The sequence below is a fragment of the Lissotriton helveticus genome, chromosome 12 (assembly GCF_964261635.1).
Source record: "Lissotriton helveticus chromosome 12, aLisHel1.1, whole genome shotgun sequence".
Taxonomy (NCBI): Eukaryota; Metazoa; Chordata; class Amphibia; order Caudata; family Salamandridae; genus Lissotriton; species Lissotriton helveticus.
This window is the reverse complement of record NC_136073.1, coordinates 866,782,340-866,803,930: the sequence shown is the minus strand read 5'-3', so window position 1 is coordinate 866,803,930 and position 21,591 is coordinate 866,782,340. Positions and strand designations below refer to the sequence as shown.

The 21,591-nt window shown below is 47.6% G+C and overlaps 2 protein-coding genes across 10 annotated transcripts in view; one reads left to right on the top strand and one right to left on the bottom strand.

Moving 5' to 3' along the window:
• The window catches only part of PDE4C (phosphodiesterase 4C), a 1,009,779-nt gene that overhangs the window by 131,705 nt on the left and 856,483 nt on the right, over positions 1 to 21,591 (bottom strand). Inside the window, exon 1 of one of the 9 annotated variants that reach the window (XM_078670894.1) lies at positions 10,410 to 10,605. The exons of the other annotated variants lie outside the window; for them this stretch is intronic. The gene's annotated coding sequence lies outside the window, so the exon portion shown is untranslated. Of the gene's footprint in view, positions 1 to 10,409; positions 10,606 to 21,591 lie in introns of those variants that run through there. 9 annotated transcript variants of the gene reach the window in all.
• Positions 17,202 to 21,591, top strand: part of LOC144799290 (uncharacterized) — a 35,812-nt gene continuing 31,422 nt past the window's right edge. The window contains exons 1-5 of the mRNA XM_078670526.1: positions 17,202 to 17,222; positions 17,371 to 18,112; positions 18,462 to 18,988; positions 19,449 to 19,490; positions 20,510 to 21,122. Coding sequence (XP_078526652.1) covers positions 20,716 to 21,122 — 407 coding nt within the window. The 5' untranslated portion in view covers positions 17,202 to 17,222; positions 17,371 to 18,112; positions 18,462 to 18,988; positions 19,449 to 19,490; positions 20,510 to 20,715. The remainder of the gene's footprint in view (positions 17,223 to 17,370; positions 18,113 to 18,461; positions 18,989 to 19,448; positions 19,491 to 20,509; positions 21,123 to 21,591) is intronic.

Below are 21,591 nucleotides of genomic sequence, written 5' to 3'. Positions count from 1 at the left end.
TGGCAGCGAAGAATGGAAGCAAGCTTCTTGGAGTTTGAGTCGAAGTGAAGAATGTGTGCGAGCTTCTTGGAGTTTGAGTGGAAGTGAAGAATGTGGGCAAGCTTCTTGGAGTTTGAGTGGAAGTGAAGAATGTCTGCAAGCTTCTTGGAGTTTGAGTGGCAGTGAAGGATGGAAGCAAGCTTCTTGGAGTTTGAGTGGAAGTGAAGAATGTGGGCAAGCTTCTTGGAGTTTGAGTGGCAGCGAAGGATGGAAGCAAGCTTCTTGGAGTTTGAGTGGAAGTGAAGAATGTGGGCAAGCTTCTTGGAGTTTGAGTGGTAGTGAAGAATGTGGGCAAGCTTCTTGGAGTTTGAGTGGCAGCGAAGGATGGAAGCGAGCTTCTTGGAGTTTGAGTGGAAGTGAAGAATGTGGGCAAGCTTCTTGGAGTTTGAGTGGAAGTGAAGAATGTGGGCGAGCTTCTTGGTGTTTGAGTGGCAGCAAAGGATGGACGCAAGCTTCTTGGTGTTTGAGTGGCAGTGAAGGATGGATGCAAGCTTCTTGGAGTTTGAGTGGCAGTGAAGGATGGAAGCAAGCTTCTTGGAGTTTCAGTGGCAGTGAAGGATGGAAGCAAGCTTCTTGGAGTTTGAGTGGCAGTGAAGGATGTGGGCGAGCTTCTTGGAGTTTAAGTGGCAGTGAAAGATGTGGGCGAGCTTCTTGGAGTTTGAGTGGAAGTGAAGAATGTGGGCACGCTTCTTGGAGTTTGAGTGGAAGTGAAGAATGTGGGCGAGCTTCTTGGAGTTTGAGTGGCAGTGAAAGATGTGGGCGAGCTTATTGGAGTTTGAGTGGCAGCGAAGGATGGAAGCAAGCTTCTTGGAGTTTGAGTGGCAGTGAAGGATGGAAGCAAGTTTCTTGGAGTTTGATTGGCAGCGAAGGATGGAAGCAAGCTTCTTGGAGTTTGAGTGGCAGCGAAGGATGGATGCGAGCTTCTTGGAGTTTGAGTGGCAGCGAAGGATGGAAGCGATCTTCTTGGAATTTGAGTGGAAGTGAAGAATGTAGGCAAGCTTCTTGGAGTTTGAGTGGCAGTGAAGGATGGAAGCAAGCTTCTTGAAGTTTGAGTGACAGAGAAGTATGGAAGCAAGCTTCGTGGAGTTTGAGTGGCAGCAAAGGATGGAAGCAAGCTTCTTGGAGTTTGAGTGGGAGTGAAGGATGGAAGCAAGCTTCTTGGAGTTTGAGTGGAAGTGAAGAATGTGGGCGAGCTTCTTGGAGTTTGAGTGGAAGTGAAGAATGTGGGTGAGCTTCTTGGAGTTTGAGTGGCAGCGAAGGATGGAAGCAAGCTTCTTGGAGTTTGAGTCGAAGTGAAGAATGTGGGCGAGCTTCTTGGAGTTTGAGTGAAAGTGAAGAATGTGGGCAAGCTTCTTGGAGTTTGAGTGGAAGTGAAGAATGTGTGCAAGCTTCTTGGAGTTTGAGTGGCAGTGAAGGATGGAAGCAAGCTTCTTGGAGTTTGAGTGGAAGTGAAGAATGTGGGCAAGCTTCTTGGAGTTTGAGTGGCAGCGAAGGATGGAAGCAAGCTTCTTGGAGTTTGAGTGGAAGTGAAGAATGTGGGCAAGCTTCTTGGAGTTTGAGTGGAAGTGAAGAATGTGGGCAAGCTTCTTGGAGTTTGAGTGGCAGCGAAGGATGGAAGCGAGCTTCTTGGAGTTTGAGTGGAAGTGAAGAATGTGGGCAAGCTTCTTGGAGTTTGAGTGGAAGTGAAGAATGTGGGCGAGCTTCTTGGAGTTTGTGTGGCAGCGAAGGATGGACGCAAGCTTCTTGGAGTTTGAGTGGCAGTGAAGGATGGAAGCAAGCTTCTTGGAGTTTGAGTGGCAGTGAAGGATAGAAGCAAGCTTCTTGGAGTTTGAGTGGCAGTGAAGGATGGAAGCAAGCTTCTTGGAGTTTGAGTGGCAGTGAAGGATGGAAGCAAGCTTCTTGGAGTTTGAGTGGCAGTGAAGGATGTGGGCGAGCTTCTTGGAGTTTGAGTGGAAGTGAAGAATGTGGGCGAGCTTCTTGGAGTTTGAGTGGAAGTGAAGAATGTGGGTGAGCTTCTTGGAGTTTGAGTGGCAGCGAAGGATGGAAGCAAGCTTCTTGGAGTTTGAGTCGAAGTGAAGAATGTGGGCGAGCTTCTTGGAGTTTGAGTGAAAGTGAAGAATGTGGGCAAGCTTCTTGGAGTTTGAGTGGAAGTGAAGAATGTGTGCAAGCTTCTTGGAGTTTGAGTGGCAGTGAAGGATGGAAGCAAGCTTCTTGGAGTTTGAGTGGAAGTGAAGAATGTGGGCAAGCTTCTTGGAGTTTGAGTGGCAGCGAAGGATGGAAGCAAGCTTCTTGGAGTTTGAGTGGAAGTGAAGAATGTGGGCAAGCTTCTTGGAGTTTGAGTGGAAGTGAAGAATGTGGGCAAGCTTCTTGGAGTTTGAGTGGCAGCGAAGGATGGAAGCGAGCTTCTTGGAGTTTGAGTGGAAGTGAAGAATGTGGGCAAGCTTCTTGGAGTTTGAGTGGAAGTGAAGAATGTGGGCGAGCTTCTTGGAGTTTGTGTGGCAGCGAAGGATGGACGCAAGCTTCTTGGAGTTTGAGTGGCAGTGAAGGATGGAAGCAAGCTTCTTGGAGTTTGAGTGGCAGTGAAGGATAGAAGCAAGCTTCTTGGAGTTTGAGTGGCAGTGAAGGATGGAAGCAAGCTTCTTGGAGTTTGAGTGGCAGTGAAGGATGGAAGCAAGCTTCTTGGAGTTTGAGTGGCAGTGAAGGATGTGGGCGAGCTTCTTGGAGTTTGAGTGGCAGTGAAAGATGTGGGCGAGCTTCTTGGAGTTTGAATGGCAGCGAAGGATGGAAGCAAGCTTCTTGGAGTTTGAGTGGCAGTGAAGGATGGAAGCAAGCTTCTTGGAGTTTGATTGGCAGCGAAGGATGGAAGCAAGCTTCTTTGAGTTTGAGTGGCAGCGAAGGATGGATGCGAGCTTCTTGGAATTTGAGTGGAAGTGAAGAATGTAGGCAAGCTTCTTGGAGTTTGCGTGGCAGTGAAGGATGTGGGCGAGCTTCTTGGAGTTTGAGTGGCAGTGAAAGATGTGGGCGAGCTTCTTGGAGTTTGAGTGGAAGTGAAGAATGTGGGCAAGCTTCTTGGAGTTTGAGTGGAAGTGAAGAATGTGGGCAAGCTTCTTGGAGTTTGAGTGGCAGTGAAGGATGGAAGCAAGCTTCTTGGAGTTTGAGTGGCAGCGAAGGATGGAAGCAAGCTTCTTGGAGTTTGAGTGGCAGCGAAGGATGGAAGCGAGCTTCTTGGAGTTTGAGTGGAAGTGAAGAATGCGGGCAAGCTTCTTGGAGTTTGAGTGGAAGTGAAGAATGTGTGCAAGCTTCTTGGAGTTTGAGTGGCAGTGAAGGATGGAAGCAAGCTTCTTGGAGTTAGAGTGGAAGTGAAGAATGTGGGCAAGCTTCTTGGAGTTTGAGTGGAAGCGAAGGATGGAAGCAAGCTTCTTGGAGTTTGAGTGGAAGTGAAGAATGTGGGCAAGCTTCTTGGAGTTTGAGTGGCAGCGAAGGATGGAAGCGAGCTTCTTGGAGTTTGAGTGGAAGTGAAGAATGTGGGCAAGCTTCTTGGAGTTTGAGTGGAAGTGAAGAATGTGGGCGAGCTTCTTGGAGTTTGAGTGGCAGAGAAGGATGGAAGCAAGCTTCTTGGAGTTTGAGTGGCATCGAAGGATAGAAGCAAGCTTGGAGTTTGAGTGGAAGTGAAGAATGTGGGCAAGCTTCTTGGAGTTTGAGAGGAAGTGAAGAATGTGGGCAAGCTTCTTGGAGTTTGAGTGGAAGTGAAGAATGTGGGCGAGCTTCTTGGTGTTTGAGTGGCAGCGAAGGATGGACGCAAGCTTCTTGGAGTTTGAGTGGCAGTGAAGGATGGATGCAAGCTTCTTGGAGTTTGAGTGGCAGTGAAGGATGGAAGCAAGCTTCTTGGAGTTTCAGTGGCAGTGAAGGATGGAAGCAAGCTTCTTGGAGTTTCAGTGGCAGTGAAGGATGGAAGCAAGCTTCTTGGAGTTTGAGTGGCAGTGAAGGATGTGGGCGAGCTACTTGGAGTTTAAGTGGCAGTGAAAGATGTGGGCGAGCTTCTTGGAGTTTGAGTGGAAGTGAAGAATGTGGGCACGCTTCTTGGAGTTTGAGTGGAAGTGAAGAATGTGGGCGAGCTTCTTGGAGTTTGAGTGGCAGTGAAAGATGTGGGCGAGCTTATTGGAGTTTGAGTGGCAGCGAAGGATGGAAGCAAGCTTCTTGGAGTTTGAGTGGCAGTGAAGGATGGAAGCAAGTTTCTTGGAGTTTGATTGGCAGCGAAGGATGGAAGCAAGCTTCTTGGAGTTTGAGTGGCAGCGAAGGATGGATGCGAGCTTCTTGGAGTTTGAGTGGCAGCGAAGGATGGAAGCGATCTTCTTGGAATTTGAGTGGAAGTGAAGAATGTAGGCAAGCTTCTTGGAGTTTGAGTGGCAGTGAAGGATGGAAGCAAGCTTCTTGAAGTTTGAGTGACAGAGAAGTATGGAAGCAAGCTTCGTGGAGTTTGAGTGGCAGCAAAGGATGGAAGCAAGCTTCTTGGAGTTTGAGTGGGAGTGAAGGATGGAAGCAAGCTTCTTGGAGTTTGAGTGGAAGTGAAGAATGTGGGCGAGCTTCTTGGAGTTTGAGTGGAAGTGAAGAATGTGAGTGAGCTTCTTGGAGTTTGAGTGGCAGCGAAGGATGGAAGCAAGCTTCTTGGAGTTTGAGTCGAAGTGAAGAATGTGGGCGAGCTTCTTGGAGTTTGAGTGAAAGTGAAGAATGTGGGCAAGCTTCTTGGAGTTTGAGTGGAAGTGAAGAATGTGTGCAAGCTTCTTGGAGTTTGAGTGGCAGTGAAAGATGGAAGCAAGCTTCTTGGAGTTTGAGTGGAAGTGAAGAATGTGGGCAAGCTTCTTGGAGTTTGAGTGGCAGCGAAGGATGGAAGCAAGCTTCTTGGAGTTTGAGTGGAAGTGAAGAATGTGGGCAAGCTTCTTGGAGTTTGAGTGGAAGTGAAGAATGTGGGCAAGCTTCTTGGAGTTTGAGTGGCAGCGAAGGATGGAAGCGAGCTTCTTGGAGTTTGAGTGGAAGTGAAGAATGTGGGCAAGCTTCTTGGAGTTTGAGTGGAAGTGAAGAATGTGGGCGAGCTTCTTGGAGTTTGTGTGGCAGCGAAGGATGGACGCAAGCTTCTTGGAGTTTGAGTGGCAGTGAAGGATGGAAGCAAGCTTCTTGGAGTTTGAGTGGCAGTGAAGGATAGAAGCAAGCTTCTTGGAGTTTGAGTGGCAGTGAAGGATGGAAGCAAGCTTCTTGGAGTTTGAGTGGCAGTGAAGGATGGAAGCAAGCTTCTTGGAGTTTGAGTGGCAGTGAAGGATGTGGGCGAGCTTCTTGGAGTTTGAGTGGCAGTGAAAGATGTGGGCGAGCTTCTTGGAGTTTGAATGGCAGCGAAGGATGGAAGCAAGCTTCTTGGAGTTTGAGTGGCAGTGAAGGATGGAAGCAAGCTTCTTGGAGTTTGATTGGCAGCGAAGGATGGAAGCAAGCTTCTTTGAGTTTGAGTGGCAGCGAAGGATGGATGCGAGCTTCTTGGAATTTGAGTGGAAGTGAAGAATGTAGGCAAGCTTCTTGGAGTTTGCGTGGCAGTGAAGGATGTGGGCGAGCTTCTTGGAGTTTGAGTGGCAGTGAAAGATGTGGGCGAGCTTCTTGGAGTTTGAGTGGAAGTGAAGAATGTGGGCAAACTTCTTGGAGTTTGAGTGGAAGTGAAGAATGTGGGCAAGCTTCTTGGAGTTTGAGTGGCAGTGAAGGATGGAAGCAAGCTTCTTGGAGTTTGAGTGGCAGCGAAGGATGGAAGCAAGCTTCTTGGAGTTTGAGTGGCAGCGAAGGATGGAAGCGAGCTTCTTGGAGTTTGAGTGGAAGTGAAGAATGCGGGCAAGCTTCTTGGAGTTTGAGTGGAAGTGAAGAATGTGTGCAAGCTTCTTGGAGTTTGAGTGGCAGTGAAGGATGGAAGCAAGCTTCTTGGAGTTAGAGTGGAAGTGAAGAATGTGGGCAAGCTTCTTGAAGTTTGAGTGGAAGCGAAGGATGGAAGCAAGCTTCTTGGAGTTTGAGTGGAAGTGAAGAATGTGGGCAAGCTTCTTGGAGTTTGAGTGGCAGCGAAGGATGGAAGCGAGCTTCTTGGAGTTTGAGTGGAAGTGAAGAATGTGGGCAAGCTTCTTGGAGTTTGAGTGGAAGTGAAGAATGTGGGCGAGCTTCTTGGAGTTTGAGTGGCAGTGAAGGATGGAAGCAAACTTCTTGGAGTTTGAGTGGCAGAGAAGGATGGAAGCAAGCTTCTTGGAGTTTGAGTGGCATCGAAGGATAGAAGCAAGCTTGGAGTTTGAGTGGAAGTGAAGAATGTGGGCAAGCTTCTTGGATTTTGAGAGGAAGTGAAGAAGGTGGGCAAGCTTCTTGGAGTTTGAATGGCAGTGAAGGATGGAAGCAAGCCTCTTGGAGTTTGAGTGGCAGCGAAGGATGGAAGCAAGCTTCTTGGAGTTTGAGTGGAAGTGAAGAATGTAGGCAAGCTTCTTGGAGTTTGAGTGGCAGTGAAGGATGTGGGCGAGCTTCTTGGAGTTTGAGTGGCAGTGAAAGATGTGGGAGAGCTTCTTGGAGTTTGAGTGGAAGTGAAGAATGTGGGCAAGCTTCTTGGAGTTTGAGTGGAAGTGAAGAATGTGGGCAAGCTTCTTGGAGTTTGAGTGGCAGTGAAGGATGGAAGCAAGCTTCTTGGAGTTTGAGTGGCAGCGAAGGATGGAAGCAAGCTTCTTGGAGTTTGAGTGGCAGCGAAGGATGGAAGCGAGCTTCTTGGAGTTTGAGTGGAAGTGAAGAATGTGTGCAAGCTTCTTGGAGTTTGAGTGGCAGTGAAGGATGGAAGCAAGCTTCTTGGAGTTTGAGTGGAAGTGAAGAATGTGGGCAAGCTTCTTGGAGTTTGAGTGGCAGCGAAGGATGGAAGCAAGCTTCTTGGAGTTTGAGTGGAAGTGAAGAATGTGGGCAAGCTTCTTGGAGTTTGAGTGGAAGTGAAGAATGTGGGCAAGCTTCTTGGAGTTTGAGTGGCAGCGAAGGATGGAAGAGAGCTTCTTGGAGTTTGAGTGGAAGTGAAGAATGTGGGCAAGCTTCTTGGAGTTTGAGTGGAAGTGAAGAATGTGGGCGAGCTTCTTGGAGTTTGAGTGGCAGAGAAGGATGGAAGCAAGCTTCTTGGAGTTTGAGTGGCAGCGAAGGATGGAAGCAAGCTTCTTGGAGTTTGAGTGGAAGTGAAGAATGTGGGCGAGCTTCATGGAGTTTGAGTGGAAGTGAAGAATGTGGGCGAGCTTCTTGGAGTTTGAGTGGCAGCGAAGGATGGAAGCAAGCTTCTTGGAGTTTGAGTGGCAGTGAAGGATGGAAGCAAGCGTCTTGGAGTTTGAGTGGAAGTGAAGAATGTGGGCGAGCTTAATGGAGTTTGAGTGGAAGTGAAGAATGTGGGCGAGCTTCTTGGAGTTTAAGTGGCAGTGAAGGATGGAAGCAAGCTTCTTGGAGTTTGAGTGGAAGTGAAGAATGTGGACGAGCTTCTTGGAGTTTGAGTGGAAGTGAAGAATGTGGGCAAGCTTCTTGGAGTTTGAGTGGAAGTGAAGAATGTGGGCAAGTTAGCTTGGAGTTTGAGTGGCAGTGAAGGATGGAAGCAGGCTTCTTGGAGTTTGAGTGGCAGAGAAGGATGGAAGCAAGCTTCTTGGAGTTTGAGTGGGAGTGAAGGATGGAAGCAAGCTTCTTGGAGTTTGAGTGGAAGTGAAGAATGTGGGCGAGCTTCTGGGAGTTTGAGTGGCAGCGAAGGATGGAAGCAAGCTTCTTGGAGTTTGAGTCGAAGTGAAGAATGTGGGCGAGCTTCTTGGAGTTTGAGTGGAAATAAAGAATGTGGGCAAGCTTCTTGGAGTTTGAGTGGAAGTGAAGAATGTGTGCAAGCTTCTTGGAGTTTGAGTGGCAGTGAAGGATGGAAGCAAGCTTCTTGGAGTTTGAGTGGAAGTGAAGAATGTGGGCAAGCTTCTTGGAGTTTGAGTGGCAGAGAAGGATGGAAGCAAGCTTCTTGGAGTTTAAGTGGAAGTGAAGAATGTGGGCAAGCTTCTTGGAGTTTTAGTGGAAGTGAAGAATGTGGGCAAGCTTCTTGGAGGTTGAGTGGAAGTGAAGAATGCGGGCAAGCTTCTTGGAGTTTGAATGGCAGTGAAGGATGGAAGCAAGCCTCTTGGAGTTTGAGTGGCAGAGGGATGGAAGCAAGCTTCTTGTAGTTTGAGTGGCAGCGAAGGATGGAAGCAAGCTTCTTGGAGTTTGAGTGGCAGAGAAGGATGGAAGCAAGCTTCTTGGAATTTGAGTGGCAGCGAAGGATGGAAGCAAGCTTGGAGTTTGAGTGGAAGTGAAGAATGTGGGCGAGCTTCTTGGAGTTTGAGTGGAAGTGAAGAATGTGGGCGAGCTTCTTGGAGTTTGAGTGGAAGTGAAGAATGTGGGCAAGCTTCTTGGAGTTTGAGTGGAAGTGAAGAATGTGGGCAAGCTTCTTGGAGTTTGAGTGGCAGTGAAGGATGGAAGCATGCTTCTTGGAGTTTGAGTGGAAGTGAAGAATGTGGGCAAGCTTCTTGGAGTTTGAGTGGAAGTGAAGAATGTGGGCAAGCTTCTTGGAGTTTGAATGGCAGTGAAGGATGGAAGCAAGCCTCTTGGAGTTTGAGTGGCAGAGGGATGGAAGCAAGCTTCTTGTAGTTTGAGTGGCAGCGAAGGATGGAAGCAAGCTTCTTGGAGTTTGAGTGGCAGTGAAGGATGGAAGCAAGCTTCTTGGAGTTTGAGTGGAAGTGAAGAATGTGGGCGAGCTTCATGGAGTTTGAGTGGAAGTGAAGAATGTGGGCGAGCTTCTTGGAGTTTGAGTGGCAGCGAAGAATGTGGGTGAGCTTCTTGGAGTTTGAGTGGAAGTGAAGAATGTGGGCGAGCTTCTTGGAGTTTGAGTAGAAGTGAAGAATGTGGGCGAGCTTCTTGAGTTTGAGTGAAGTGATGAATGTGGGCAAGCTTCTTGAGTTTGAGTGGCAGTGAAGAATGTGGGCGAGCTTCTTGGAGTTTGAGTGGCAGTGAAGGATGGAAGCAAGCTTCTTGGAGTTTGAGTGGAAGTGAAGAATGTGGGCAGACTTCTTGGAGTTTGAGTGGAAGTGAAGAATGTGGGCAGACTTCTTGGAGTTTGAGTGGAAGTGAAGAATGTGGGCAGACTTCTTAGAGTTTGAGTCGAAGTGAAGAATGTGGGCAGACTTCTTGGAGTTTGAGTGGAAGTGAAGAATGTGGTCAGACTTCTTGGAGTTTGAGTGGAAGTGAAGAATGTGGGCAGACTTATTGGAGTTTGAGTGGAAGTGAATGTGGGCAGACTTCTTGGAATTTGAGTGGAAGTGAAGAATGTGGGCAACCTTCTTTGAGTGGCAGTGAAGAACGTGGGCACGCTTCTTGGAGTTTGAGTGGAAGTGAAGAATGTGGGCAGACTTCTTGGAGTTTGAGTGGAAGTGAAGAATGTCGGCAGACTTCTTTGAGTTTGAGTGGCAGTGAAGGATGGAAGCAAGCTTCTTCGTGTGAGGGCAACAGTGAGGAATGTAAGGAAGGTTCTTGTTGCCTGGGTGAGAATACTCAGGAACGTGGACAAGCTTCCTGGTGTTGGGGAAACAGTGAAGGGGAGGGGGTCACTCGCGGATTGCAACAACACGGTCACTCACTTCTACAGTCCTGTAGCGGAAGAATGAATCGTTGCAAAACCCTGGAAAGACTCGACCAATCAGCACAAGATTAAATTCAACATCCCTGAAGGAATCATTGCAAAAGCCTGGAAAGACTCGACCAATCAGCACAAGATTAAATTCAACATCCCTGAAGGAATCATTGCAAAAGCCTGGAAAGACTCGACCAATCAGCACAAGACTAAATTCAACATCCCTGAAGGAATCATTGCAAAAGCCTGGTCAGGCTCGACCAATCAGCACACGACTAAATTCAACATCCCTGAAGGAATCATTGCAACAGCCTGGTCAGACTCGACCAATCAGCACAAGATTAAATTCAAATCCCTGAAGGAATCATTGCAAAAGACTGGTCAGGCTCGACCAATCAACACAAGACTAAATTCAACATCCCTGAAGGAATCATTGCAAAAGCCTGGTCAGGCTCGACCAATCAGCACACGACTAAATTCAACATCCCTGAAGGAATCATTGCAACAGCCTGGTCAGACTCGACCAATCAGCACAAGATTAAATTCAAATCCCTGAAGGAATCATTGCAAAAGACTGGTCAGGCTCGACCAATCAACACAAGACTAAATTCAACATCCCTGAAGGAATCATTGCAAAAGCCTGGAAAGACTCGACCAATCAGCACAAGACTAAATTCAACATCCCTCCAAATGCCATTGACCAATCACTTACTTTGTCAGGACTCTTCATCATCCAATCAGAATCTGCTGAAGTGCAGACCACAGGCCAGAGTGCAGAGAAAAACAGAAAATTAAATTTTATGGAACTCAGAAAGTTCTTTGGCCGGTTAACGCGCTGCTTCCAGAAGCAGATGGAATTGCGGCGTCTTGGCCACTATTGCATACAAAGGAGGCCTACACGTGAAAGCAGTTACACTATTTTGTGCATGAGCCAAAAGGCCCCTCCCTCTTTATACACATTACTGGTAATCTTCCGCCCTCTGGTCCTGACGTCAATGCAACCACTAGCCCAGCTGCTGCTGGTAGATAAGCGCTTGATAACTAGGCCGCTGGCGGTCCCTGATGTGGCGGCCCGACTGCAAGGAAAGGCAGACCGCAAGAGGTCTGCACCAGGGCAGAGTAAAAACACACAAACAGAGCTTCAGCCAGATGAGGGCCTGGTGGGTCGGTGTAGAGCCCTGCAAGCCAGGAAACCCAGAGGGCGTTTAATGTTGAAAGCACACGCGTGAACATAGTCCGCTACCAAGGACTGGCTCATATGTCTTACCACTTCCTTCCATCTTTGAACACTCAGGTCACATTTTCTGTTGTTTCTTAACCTGCCGATATGGTTTGACTGGTACAGAAAATAGGCACGGACACCAACATAACAAGCATTGGCAAAGCCAATAGGTTTGGCTTTAAAGGAGTATTGTCTGGTAATGTGAAGCATTATAAGTAGATAGCATGAGAATAAATATATATTTCTGTGGAAGCGAAGAACTGTAGAGTAATGTTGGTGTAGGATAAAAAAGGTCATGTTACAGTAACACTCTCAAGCCAGATCTAAACATCCATGTAGTTTAATAACCTCCCTCCTCCCATCTGTACTGCCGCCAGAGAAAAACAACATTAATTATCTAATTATCTGCCATACGTTAATAGCATTACAATGTCACATGTGCGCCCCTGAAAGTTGAAACTCAGCCAGCTGGATAAATAAACAAAATAATCACAGCCTTGTGGAGGGCAAGCACTTTTTTGTGGAAGTATACAACTCCTGCCAAATCAAAACATGTACTTGTGGCTTCCAACATGTGGGCGGAGTCAAAGCCCCCTCCTGGTTATTAAAACATAATTGTCTGGTGACTGCTGTGCAGTCACGGCAGACCATACAAATGTCACCTATTAGCAGGTAAATATTTCAAACTGTAACTTAACAGCGTTTTTAATTACAAAATGTAAGCCCTGCACCAACCATTATACGCAAGGCAATCCCTGTCTCTTGAGCACCACCGCCACCGCCACCGCCACCCCTGTCGCCACCGCCACCCCTGCCGCCACCACCCCCGCCATGACCACCGCCGCCGTCACCCCTACCGCCACCGCCAACCCTGCCGCCAACCCCACAGCCACCACCGGCGGCCCCCCACCGCCACCACCGCCGCTGCCGCCACCACCGCCGCTGCAGAGCCTCTCATTTATGCAGAGCAAGGTGGTAATTTTTAGAATGTGTGTCTAGGTGTACAAGGGAGACGAGAACATAATGGACTCTAATGTCACAAACAGCACTCGGGCGGGTTTATAGCCTGAAAAATGACGAACAGTGCCTCACGCTCTAGGTAACTGGTTGTTTCACTCCTTTCAAAGAGGCTTCCCATGTAGCGAGCCATTAAGCTGAAATCTCTTCACTTTACAGGGCAATCTTCCCAACTAGGTTACTCCTTCTGGGAGCAATGGTTTTACAACGTGCTACAGACTACAAACCCCATCCTCACTGGAGGAAACATCCTTCGACTGGAAGATAAAGACTGCCCCACAAGTCCAGCTTCGAAGTTCAGCATCCAACAATGAGAAGTTCTGGATGCTGGGACGCAATCTGCGACTTTTTGCTAGTCGATATTGTTCAAATCAGACAGTGCGCCATGAGAGCGAAGCAGAAGTCTTTTCCTTTTCAGGAGCGTGGCTTAGTATCAGAAATCTTCTGTTAGTATAAAAACAAACTCCTTCAGTAGACAGTTTTACTTATGATGGAGTCCGTACTACTAAGGAGAGGCCATAAGGACCAGAGATTATTCACAAGTAAAGATTCACACCCCTTCGTTGTGCGCGTGTACATCTTGAACGGACGACACATCGAAGAGCCTTGCTAGGGACCTGAATGTTCCCTCAAGACGAGTTCCAGACATCCCTCCTGTGGAACAGATTCAATGTCAAATTATTGATCCCCAAGATATCAACCCATTTATATATCTTAACTATGATATCGACTCCCAGAATATCATCGATTTGTTGTAGGTTTACTATTGTTAACTCCGACTTAACAATACTTCAGAGAGGATAATATAGCCATGAGTTAAATGAAGGTTGATAATTCGACCACGATAATGTGGAACGACGAGTGGATGCACCCACAATCTCTGGTTCTCCTCTAGACTCCCCCTGAATGTTACTCCAGTGGTATATCCTTTATATCTCTGTGATATGAAGTTCCACCCTCTTTCACGGGGCATCCAAGGGTTACAGAGACAGGTCATTGATCACAAGATTATGGCCCAAACTTTGAGAATATTTTAGGACTTGAAGCGTTGCGTCTCTAACCCCATCCACCCCAACTCTCCGGCCCTGTGGCACCATATTTGCCCCCCTTAGGTCTGGTGTAAAACAGGAACAACCTGTTGGAGATCACAGTATTTTGCATGCAACCATTAAGCTTCATTTTCTGTGCATTATAACTTTATCTTCTTTTATACTTCTTAGTTCCATTTTCTGTCCTCCTTCGGCGTCCACCAGTGCAACCTTCTATTAAATTCCTAGAGTTCTCTCTCCGTCTCATCGAGCCGCGTTCGTCTCAAGAATTCGATTGCCAGGATGAGGTTTTGAAACAGTTACAGTCTTCACTACTGACATTTTTGCTTTTACTCTGTCGTTGTCATGCCAATTCCTTGAAGTGCGAAGCTACTCCCAATAGTGGGGGCGAACGCAACACTAAAAATAACGCTACGGTGAAAGTACAGTTTTACATCTTCATATCTGCTGCAACTTCTCCACAAACTTTGCTGAAGCTTTGATTCCTCTATTTGGATCAGAGTCAACATGACTTCTTGACTAGACTGAAGAAGGGTTGCCCTGGTTTATTAAGCTGGGTTATGAGTAGGAAAAATTTAGTGAAGTGTAGCATTGGTACGGACCACGTTCAGGGTTGTCGAAGGCGTCTGCCAGCACACCGGGTCACTTGATATCCATGTATAGGAACATATTTTGAAGACTTATAGCTGAACAAGGGGCTGGTATGTACAAGAGGAGTTGATAGGTTTAGCGATTGGTTGAACAAGATATTTCCACAGGGGTCAAGATTCGGGAATGGAGATTAGCAATCGCATTGGATAATGTGGTAAGCTGTTGAGTTGATTGGTGGCGAGGGTGCTGGGAGGTACGGGAAACATCCTTTAGAGCGCAACTTTTACCACGCAGTGCCTTTACGACGCAACTTTTACAACGCAAACCATTACAATGCATTGCGCTGGGGGGCGCTCTAGGATAGGGAATAAGTTTAATTTACTGTCCAACACCTTCCCTAGTGTCCACAGGGACTGGAGTTGGAATAGTAAATTAAACTATTCACTATCCAGCACCCCAAAGCGCTATGCGTTGTAAAGGTATGCGATGTAAAAACCGCGTTGTAAAGGCATGCGATGTAAAAGTATGCGTTGTAACGTCATACATCCGGGAGGTACCCTCCCAGAATTGAGTTCTACATTTAAATAAACCATTTACAAGGCAGGTGTTGTATTAATTGTATAGTAATTGCATCCATATAGCAATAACTAGCGCTGAATGTCTTTTACAGTGAGTAGCACACTACTCCAGGACTAATGGTTAGTAGTTAACGTGATGATTTTTGGTTAGTGGGTTTATTCTTGTATTATAACAAATATACCCTTTCTGTGCATCACCGCAGTAAGTTTGAGGTGAGTTTTGTGGTTCTAATAGTTCACTGCTCAATGCTTGACCACATTAAAATTGAAAGAAGATCCGCATCTTGCAATAGTCCCCGTTACAAATATTTTTGTAGCACGGTACCGCTTTTAAGGACGAGGAATGCAAACCTACGCTAATGGCCGCCTAATACATTTCTTTAATAGTACAAGATTTTTAAATATTGCATGTAGAGTTTGCTTTTTATTTTCAGTGAGTCAGTTTTGTGTGCACTTTAACCGTCCTGTATGTGTTGTGTGAACATTCTTTGCAATAAAATATTCCAGGTAATCATAATGAAATAGAGCCTGGAATTTAGGGCTGGTACTTCAGTACTCCTGAAAAATATTTCCATGACACAATAAAACAACTGTTTTACAGCCTGTTCTATTACAAACACATGTAGGAGTCAATTTATTACTAAATAAAACAAAGAACTTGCAAAGCCAATAGGTCTGCGTTGCATTTTGAGTATTGACAAATAAATGTAAAAAGAACATTTCTGCTGCTTGGAAAAAAACAAAAATGGGATTGTTTTCCAAATGCAATATCTATGAGATAAGGATTTTAATGTGTGATAATTCCTTGTATTTTTGAGTCCTTCATCCTTTGCAAGGCAACAACTCCATAGAAAGCTGAACGATTCATCAAAAAACAATATCCTAAGATAAAGACAGATATTCCTGACTGCGACAAATCCTTCACTATGAAGAGTTTAAAGAATTGGTAACAACGGGTAATGTCAAACTGGACCAAATAAATTGTGAAAGGGAAATAAATAATTACGCACATAAAAATACATGAAAATAAGGCTGAGAAGCGATGGACAAGAATCAACTAGGATTGGGAAGATTACATTTACTGTCCACAGAATAAACCTTTGCAGTTGATGAAGGTAAGTTGCGCGTGCTCTCCCGCTTGTCCTTCCTCCATCTCACTGCTGAGCGCTGTGACGCAAGACGTCATAGGAGCGCCCCTCTGGTCACTCATGCAGGACACCAAAATGCATCCCACATGGGCCTTGATGGAAGTCCAGTATCCTTCCAAGCCAGGCACTCCTCATTAAGGTAACCAGCTACCCGCCCGATAAGGAGCTTTGATGCCTCCCAATGGGGTGTCAAGCGATAGACATTGCTACTACGACTACTTACCTAGGCATTCTTGTTGAAAATTAATTTCCTCTTAATCAATTGCTGGAAATGATTGCTACCCAACCCTCGTTTGATAAGCCAAATTTAACACGAGGTGTCCGATGTTGTTCCGCAAGAGCCCGAACCATGGCGTATTACATGTTGTCCTACAGGGTATATTTTTTTATGCAATTAATCTACGAAGGACTCGTTTGCATAGGTATTGGTCAACCTGGACATTTTGCATGGAACCGCCCTCCTGCGCCTATGTCGTACCGCCTGGTTTAAACAACCTGTCCAATAGGAGAGATGAAGGCTGGAAGCTTGTTTGCAGGCTACACTCGCTTGAAAAGCGACTGACACATCCCCCCCGGCCCACCAGTAATATCTTATTTCTCTCCAGGCCTCTGGGTGCCAATTAAAGGGTGAGAGACTGCAGAAGAAAGTGGTGTGAAGGGGAGAACATGATTGGCCGAGACACTTCAACAGCAACTTGCCTTTCCACAGACCTTAGTAATGTTTAATTCACAGTCTCAGATTTTCAAAATTAAAACTTTTTCAATTATTCGCCACAAAATTATTGGTAGTTAGTTATCTGATACAGCTAAAAAGCATTGGCAAAGCCATTAGTTCTGGCTTGTTTTACGAGTATGTGTGGGTTACTGCGTGACATGTCTGAATAAAATAACAGATACCTGACAGAAGTGCGCCCAGTACTGGTCACTAGGCATGTTATGTGGCGCACGGGATTTTAGTTAACGCGTGTTAAGTTACACCCTTAATTATGTAAGCCACACCTCTTGAACAGGATTCTAAGTTACATCTCTTTGGCCACGCCACTTTTAGGGACACCCAATCATTTCATCCCATGTAAAACATGGGCAAAGAGACGTAGTCCCTGGCAGCGTTCCATGTGGGAAGGGTATGCCCAGACGTGGGTCCCGTGCTCACTATGCCACTGGAGTCAAGCTATCTTGGCTGAAGACGGCTGAAAGCCAGAAACTGGTCCTAGGATGCTTGATTCCGGTCCAGGGAAGACATGGCTTGGCAGTTCGGGCTGGACTGTTCCCATGAGGCACAGGGTCAAGACTGATTTGCATATGGCCAGGTCTGAACTGGGGTGGCTTGGTGAGCAAAATAACGATGGATTAAACCCAGATCTGTGACTGGGGGCGATTGGTTTGCCAATGTGCAACATTCCGTTCATCATCTTGTGTGTTTAACGTTCCATGGTGGCCTGCCAAACCTCGCCGCGGTGGCGAGCGGGTCAAATCTTCTGACAAGGTGTGGCTCTCCACTGACCATGCCTCCTTGGCGTCCCTTCTGAAGGCGTCTGAACACGGCGCGCCGCGTTTCCTTCCTGGCTCCTGGACACGACCGGCGAGAAGAAAGGTGTGACACACACATGGCCTCTGTCGTAAGTCTCACTAGGGACACCAGATTTCCTCAAATATTTAAAACAAGGGCGTTTCACACAAAAAAACTAGCTTTAGCGACAAAATATTCTTGTAGCTGGTAATAAAATAGTTATGTGTTGGTGAAAAACACAAGTTTAATATGTATCATATATAAATTGCATGTTTTGTGAAATGGTCATATAAAAACATGTATTTTGAGAAAATAAGGACGAAGTTTGATGCATCGCACTCTTAAAAAGTGAACAGCAAAAATGTTTTTGCACTGGGGAAATTGGTGTTAAAAATATGAATTTACATTAAGTAAAATTCTTGACTTTCCGTGTAGTGCCATAATGAGTCCATCGACCTGTGTACTACCGTTTTTTAATGATGCCTATGTGTGTGTGTGTGGGGGGGGGGGGGCTTTTGTATTTTCCAAAATCTGAAAATAAAGGTTTTTAAAAAAAAGTTACATTATTGACACTCACCAGATCATTGCAAGTGAAAATGCAAGTGGGATAAACTGTTTCAAATTATTTGCTGTGCTGTGTGTAGCAGATTACATTCTTTTATGGTTTTGCTCTTTCCTAGCTGTAAGGACTTTTGCTTCTCCTTGAATATTTCTTTCTCTAACTTTTTCCTTTTCCAAGTTTGCAGTGGGCTCTAGCGATCGACAAATGAAAAGTAGCTCACACCCAGAGTAAGGTGCAACAGCCAGAGTGATTTAAATCTAGCAAATGTGGCATTTCTTTCATCATGGATTCTGGATAGGCAGACATTATGTCAGCAACTGAATTTGCAACCAGAAAAAAAGCCAATATCTCTGGCATTGACAAGATGGTGGGGTGGGAAAATATGCATTGAAAACATACTCCAGAAAAATAAAAAGGAGAGAAAAGAAAACGTTACTGCGTGTAGTGGCAGCAAAGTGCTTGCAGGAAATAGTTAAAGTTTTAAAATAAATATACTCATCAGATATAATTTTAATAGAGTAATAAACAGTGTGGGTGCCTCCGGGAAAGATGGCATATTCAGAAAAGGCGTTGAAACTTTTTTTTATTTAGTGCACATTGTATCACGAGGAAAAAAAAAGTTTTTGGGGGGGGAAAACGAAATATGCCACTGGCTCTGGGTTCCTGGCCACCAACAATGTAAATGTGTGTTGGGATCCGGCCAAGGACATTCTCTGTGGAAGGCCACAGACTGTAAATGTAAATGTAAATGTACAGGAATTTATATAGCGCAAATCACCGAGCGGTTTCTAAGCGCTTGCTTAGGGAACCCGTCCTGGTATTCCCCTGTGAGATAACCCCGGCAGGGTATCCGCAAGGTGAAAGCCAGGCATCCCGCCGCGAGGGGCCGTTGTGGAGATTAAGCAAGCTATTGCCCAGAGTCGCAGAGTGTGAACCCGTGAATCGAGTAGGCACCGGAGCGAGAATTGTCGAGTCCATGGACATTTTAGGACTCAAGACCCCGCCGAGCCAGGAATTGAACCCTGGTCCCGGGCTGACCTCTGCTTCCAGGTCTGCCTCCTCTAACCAGTGAGCCACACTGTCTAAGACTGTCCGTGGCCTCACCACATTATAAGTGAGTTGGGGAAGGCCACAGACAGTCTAATAATGCGGTGAGGCCACGGACAGTCTGAGTCGGAGGTGGGGGAGGCTACAGACTAATAAAGCGGTGGACCAGGGACGTTTTAAGTCTAGACAGGGGCGTAATCAGGCCCGGACTGGACGTTGCGGGCACCGGGCAATCCCCCGGTGCGCCGCAAGGGTGGGGGCCGGTTTTGGGCCCTGGGGGGCGTTTTTGTTACAGGGCCGTTTTTGCAGCTATCGGCCCTGTAACAAAATCGGCCGAAAACCGGCCCCGCCAAAGACCTCGGTCGCACCCCCAAGGGGCCGTCTGAGCACTTTGCCAGGGCTGGTTTTGGTTCTCAGTCCGGCCCTGGGCGTAATTCAGTGCCCTGCATGAAAATTCTCATTGTGGAGATTCCGCCCCGAGTGCGAGGACTCCCCCGCGACTGCGGGGCGTCGGCCGCGAGTGCGGAGGCCCTTTGTGAATCAGGCCCACAGATTTCCCTTACTCCGGTTCGGTCAAAAGAAGCTGAAACTGGAGGGGAGATGAAGGGGCTTCGGTAGAGTGTACATGGGTGTAGTCCTTTAGATATATACTGGATAGGAGACACGTGACGGACCATATGCGACCTGTGTGGGTGGGATCCGGGAGGGGGGTTTGAGGTGGGGGGTGAGGGGGGGATCTAGGTTTGCTTTGTTTATGTTTGTTCGTCACAGTAAAGTAAAGCTGCTTGCATCTTGATTGATGTGATATTTTGTCCTGCAGATGTCTCTGGTGTGCAGAGCTCTGTGGAATGTGTGCAACCTTTCAATAAAATCTGTTTTTAAAAAAAAACAGAAAAAGAAGATAAAACTTTGAGCAGAGGTGAGTGCCCCAAGCCCTGCTCAATGCCCTGATGGAGGAGGAGCAACATTTGGGCACACCTTGTTCGGGTCGTGGCTCAGACCCGCCCCGTGTCCATGCGAGCGCGAGAGACGAAGTGCCCGGTAGGTTGCTGCCCTGACAGCATTCACTGTTACTCTTCATTCCTCACACCTTGACGTAAGCCCAGGAGGAGCTTTTCCTTGGATCTGAGGGACTCTTTACACTTTCTACTTCTACATGAGGAGCCATCATCCTCCTCCCCTTCCTCTAGCCAGCTTCCGCTTTCATCATCAGCCACAACTGGCATTTCAGGGGTAAAGAAGATGCTGCAGGCGCTCATCGGTACCAAGATGCTGCAGGCGCTCATCGGTACCAAGATGCTGCAGACGCTCATCGGTACTAAGATGCTGCAGGCGCTCATCGGTACTAAGATGCTGCAGGGGCTCATCGGTACTAAGATGCTGCAGGTGCTCATCGGTACCAACATGCTGCAGGAGCTCATCGGTACTAAGATGCTGCAGGCGCTCATCGGTACTAAGATGCTGCAGGGGCTCATCGGTACTAAGAGGCTGCAGGCGCTCATCGGTACGAAGATGCTGCAGACGCTCATCGGTACTAAGATGCTGCAGACGCTCATCGGTACTAAGATGCTGCAGGCGCTCATCGGTACTAAAATGCTGCAGGCGCTCATCGGTACTAAGAGGCTGCAGGCGCTCATCGGTACGAAGATGCTGCAGACGCTCATCGGTACTAAGATGCTGCAGGGGCTCATCGGTACTAAGAGGCTGCAGGCGCTCATCGGTACGAAGATGCTGCAGACGCTCATCGGTACTAAGATGCTGCAGACGCTCATCGGTACTAAGATGCTGCAGGCGCTCATCGGTACTAAGATGCTGCAGGGGCTCATCGGTACTAAGATGCTGCAGGTGCTCATCGGTACCAACATGCTGCAGGAGCTCATCGGTACTAAGATGCTGCAGGCGCTCATCGGTACTAAGATGCTGCAGGGGTTCATCGGTACTAAGATGCTGCAGGTGCTCATCGGTACCAACATGCTGCAGGAGCTCATTGGTACTAAGATGCTGCAGGCGCTCATCGGTACTAAGAGGCTGCAGGCGCTCATCGGTACCAAGATGTTGCAGGCGCTCATTGGTACCAAGATGCTGCAGGCGCTCATCGGTACCAACATGCTGCAGGTGCTCATCGGTACCAAGATGCTGCAGGCGCTCATCGGTACCAAGATGCTGCAGGCGCTCATCGGTACCAAGATGCTGCAGGCGCTCATCGGTACCAACATGCTGCAGGAGCTCATTGGTACTAAGATGCTGCAGGCGCTCATGGTACTAAGAGGCTGCAGGCGCTCATCGGTACTAAGATGTTGCAGGCGCTCATCGGTACCAAGATGCTGCAGGCGCTCATCGGTACTAAGATGCTGCAGGTGCTCATCGGTACCAACATGCTGCAGGAGCTCATTGGTACTAAGATGCTGCAGGCGCTCATCGGTACTAAGAGGCTGCAGGCGCTCATCGGTACTAAGATGTTGCAGGCGCTCATCGGTACCAAGATGCTGCAGGTGCTCATCGGTACCAAGATGCTGCAGGCGCTCATCAGTACCAAGATGCTGCAGGCGCTCATCGGTACCAAGATGCTGCAGGCGCTCATCGGTACCAAGATGCTGCAGGCGCTCATCGGTACCAAGCTGCTGCAGGCGCTCATCGGTACCAATCGGTACCAAGATGCTGCAGGCGCTCATCGGTACCAAGATGCTGCAGGCGCTCATCGGTACCAAGATGCTGCAGGCGCTCATCTGTACCAAGATGCTGCAGGCGCTCATCGGTACGAAGATGCTGCAGGTGCTCATCGGTACCAAGATGCTGCAGGTGCTCATCAGTACCAAGATGCTGCAGGCGCTCATCAGTACTAAGATGCTGCAGGCGCTCATCGGTACTAAGATGCTGCAGGCGCTCATCGGTACTAAGATGCTGCAGGCGCTCATCGGTACTAAGATGCTGCAGGCGCTCATCGGTACTAAGATGCTGCAGGGGCTCATCGGTACTAAGATGCTGCAGGTGCTCATCGGTACCAACATGCTGCAGGAGCTCATCGGTACTAAGATGCTGCAGGCGCTCATCGGTACTAAGATGCTGCAGGGGCTCATCGGTACTAAGATGCTGCAGGTGCTCATCGGTACCAACATGCTGCAGGAGCTCATTGGTACTAAGATGCTGCAGGCGCTCATCGGTACTAAGAG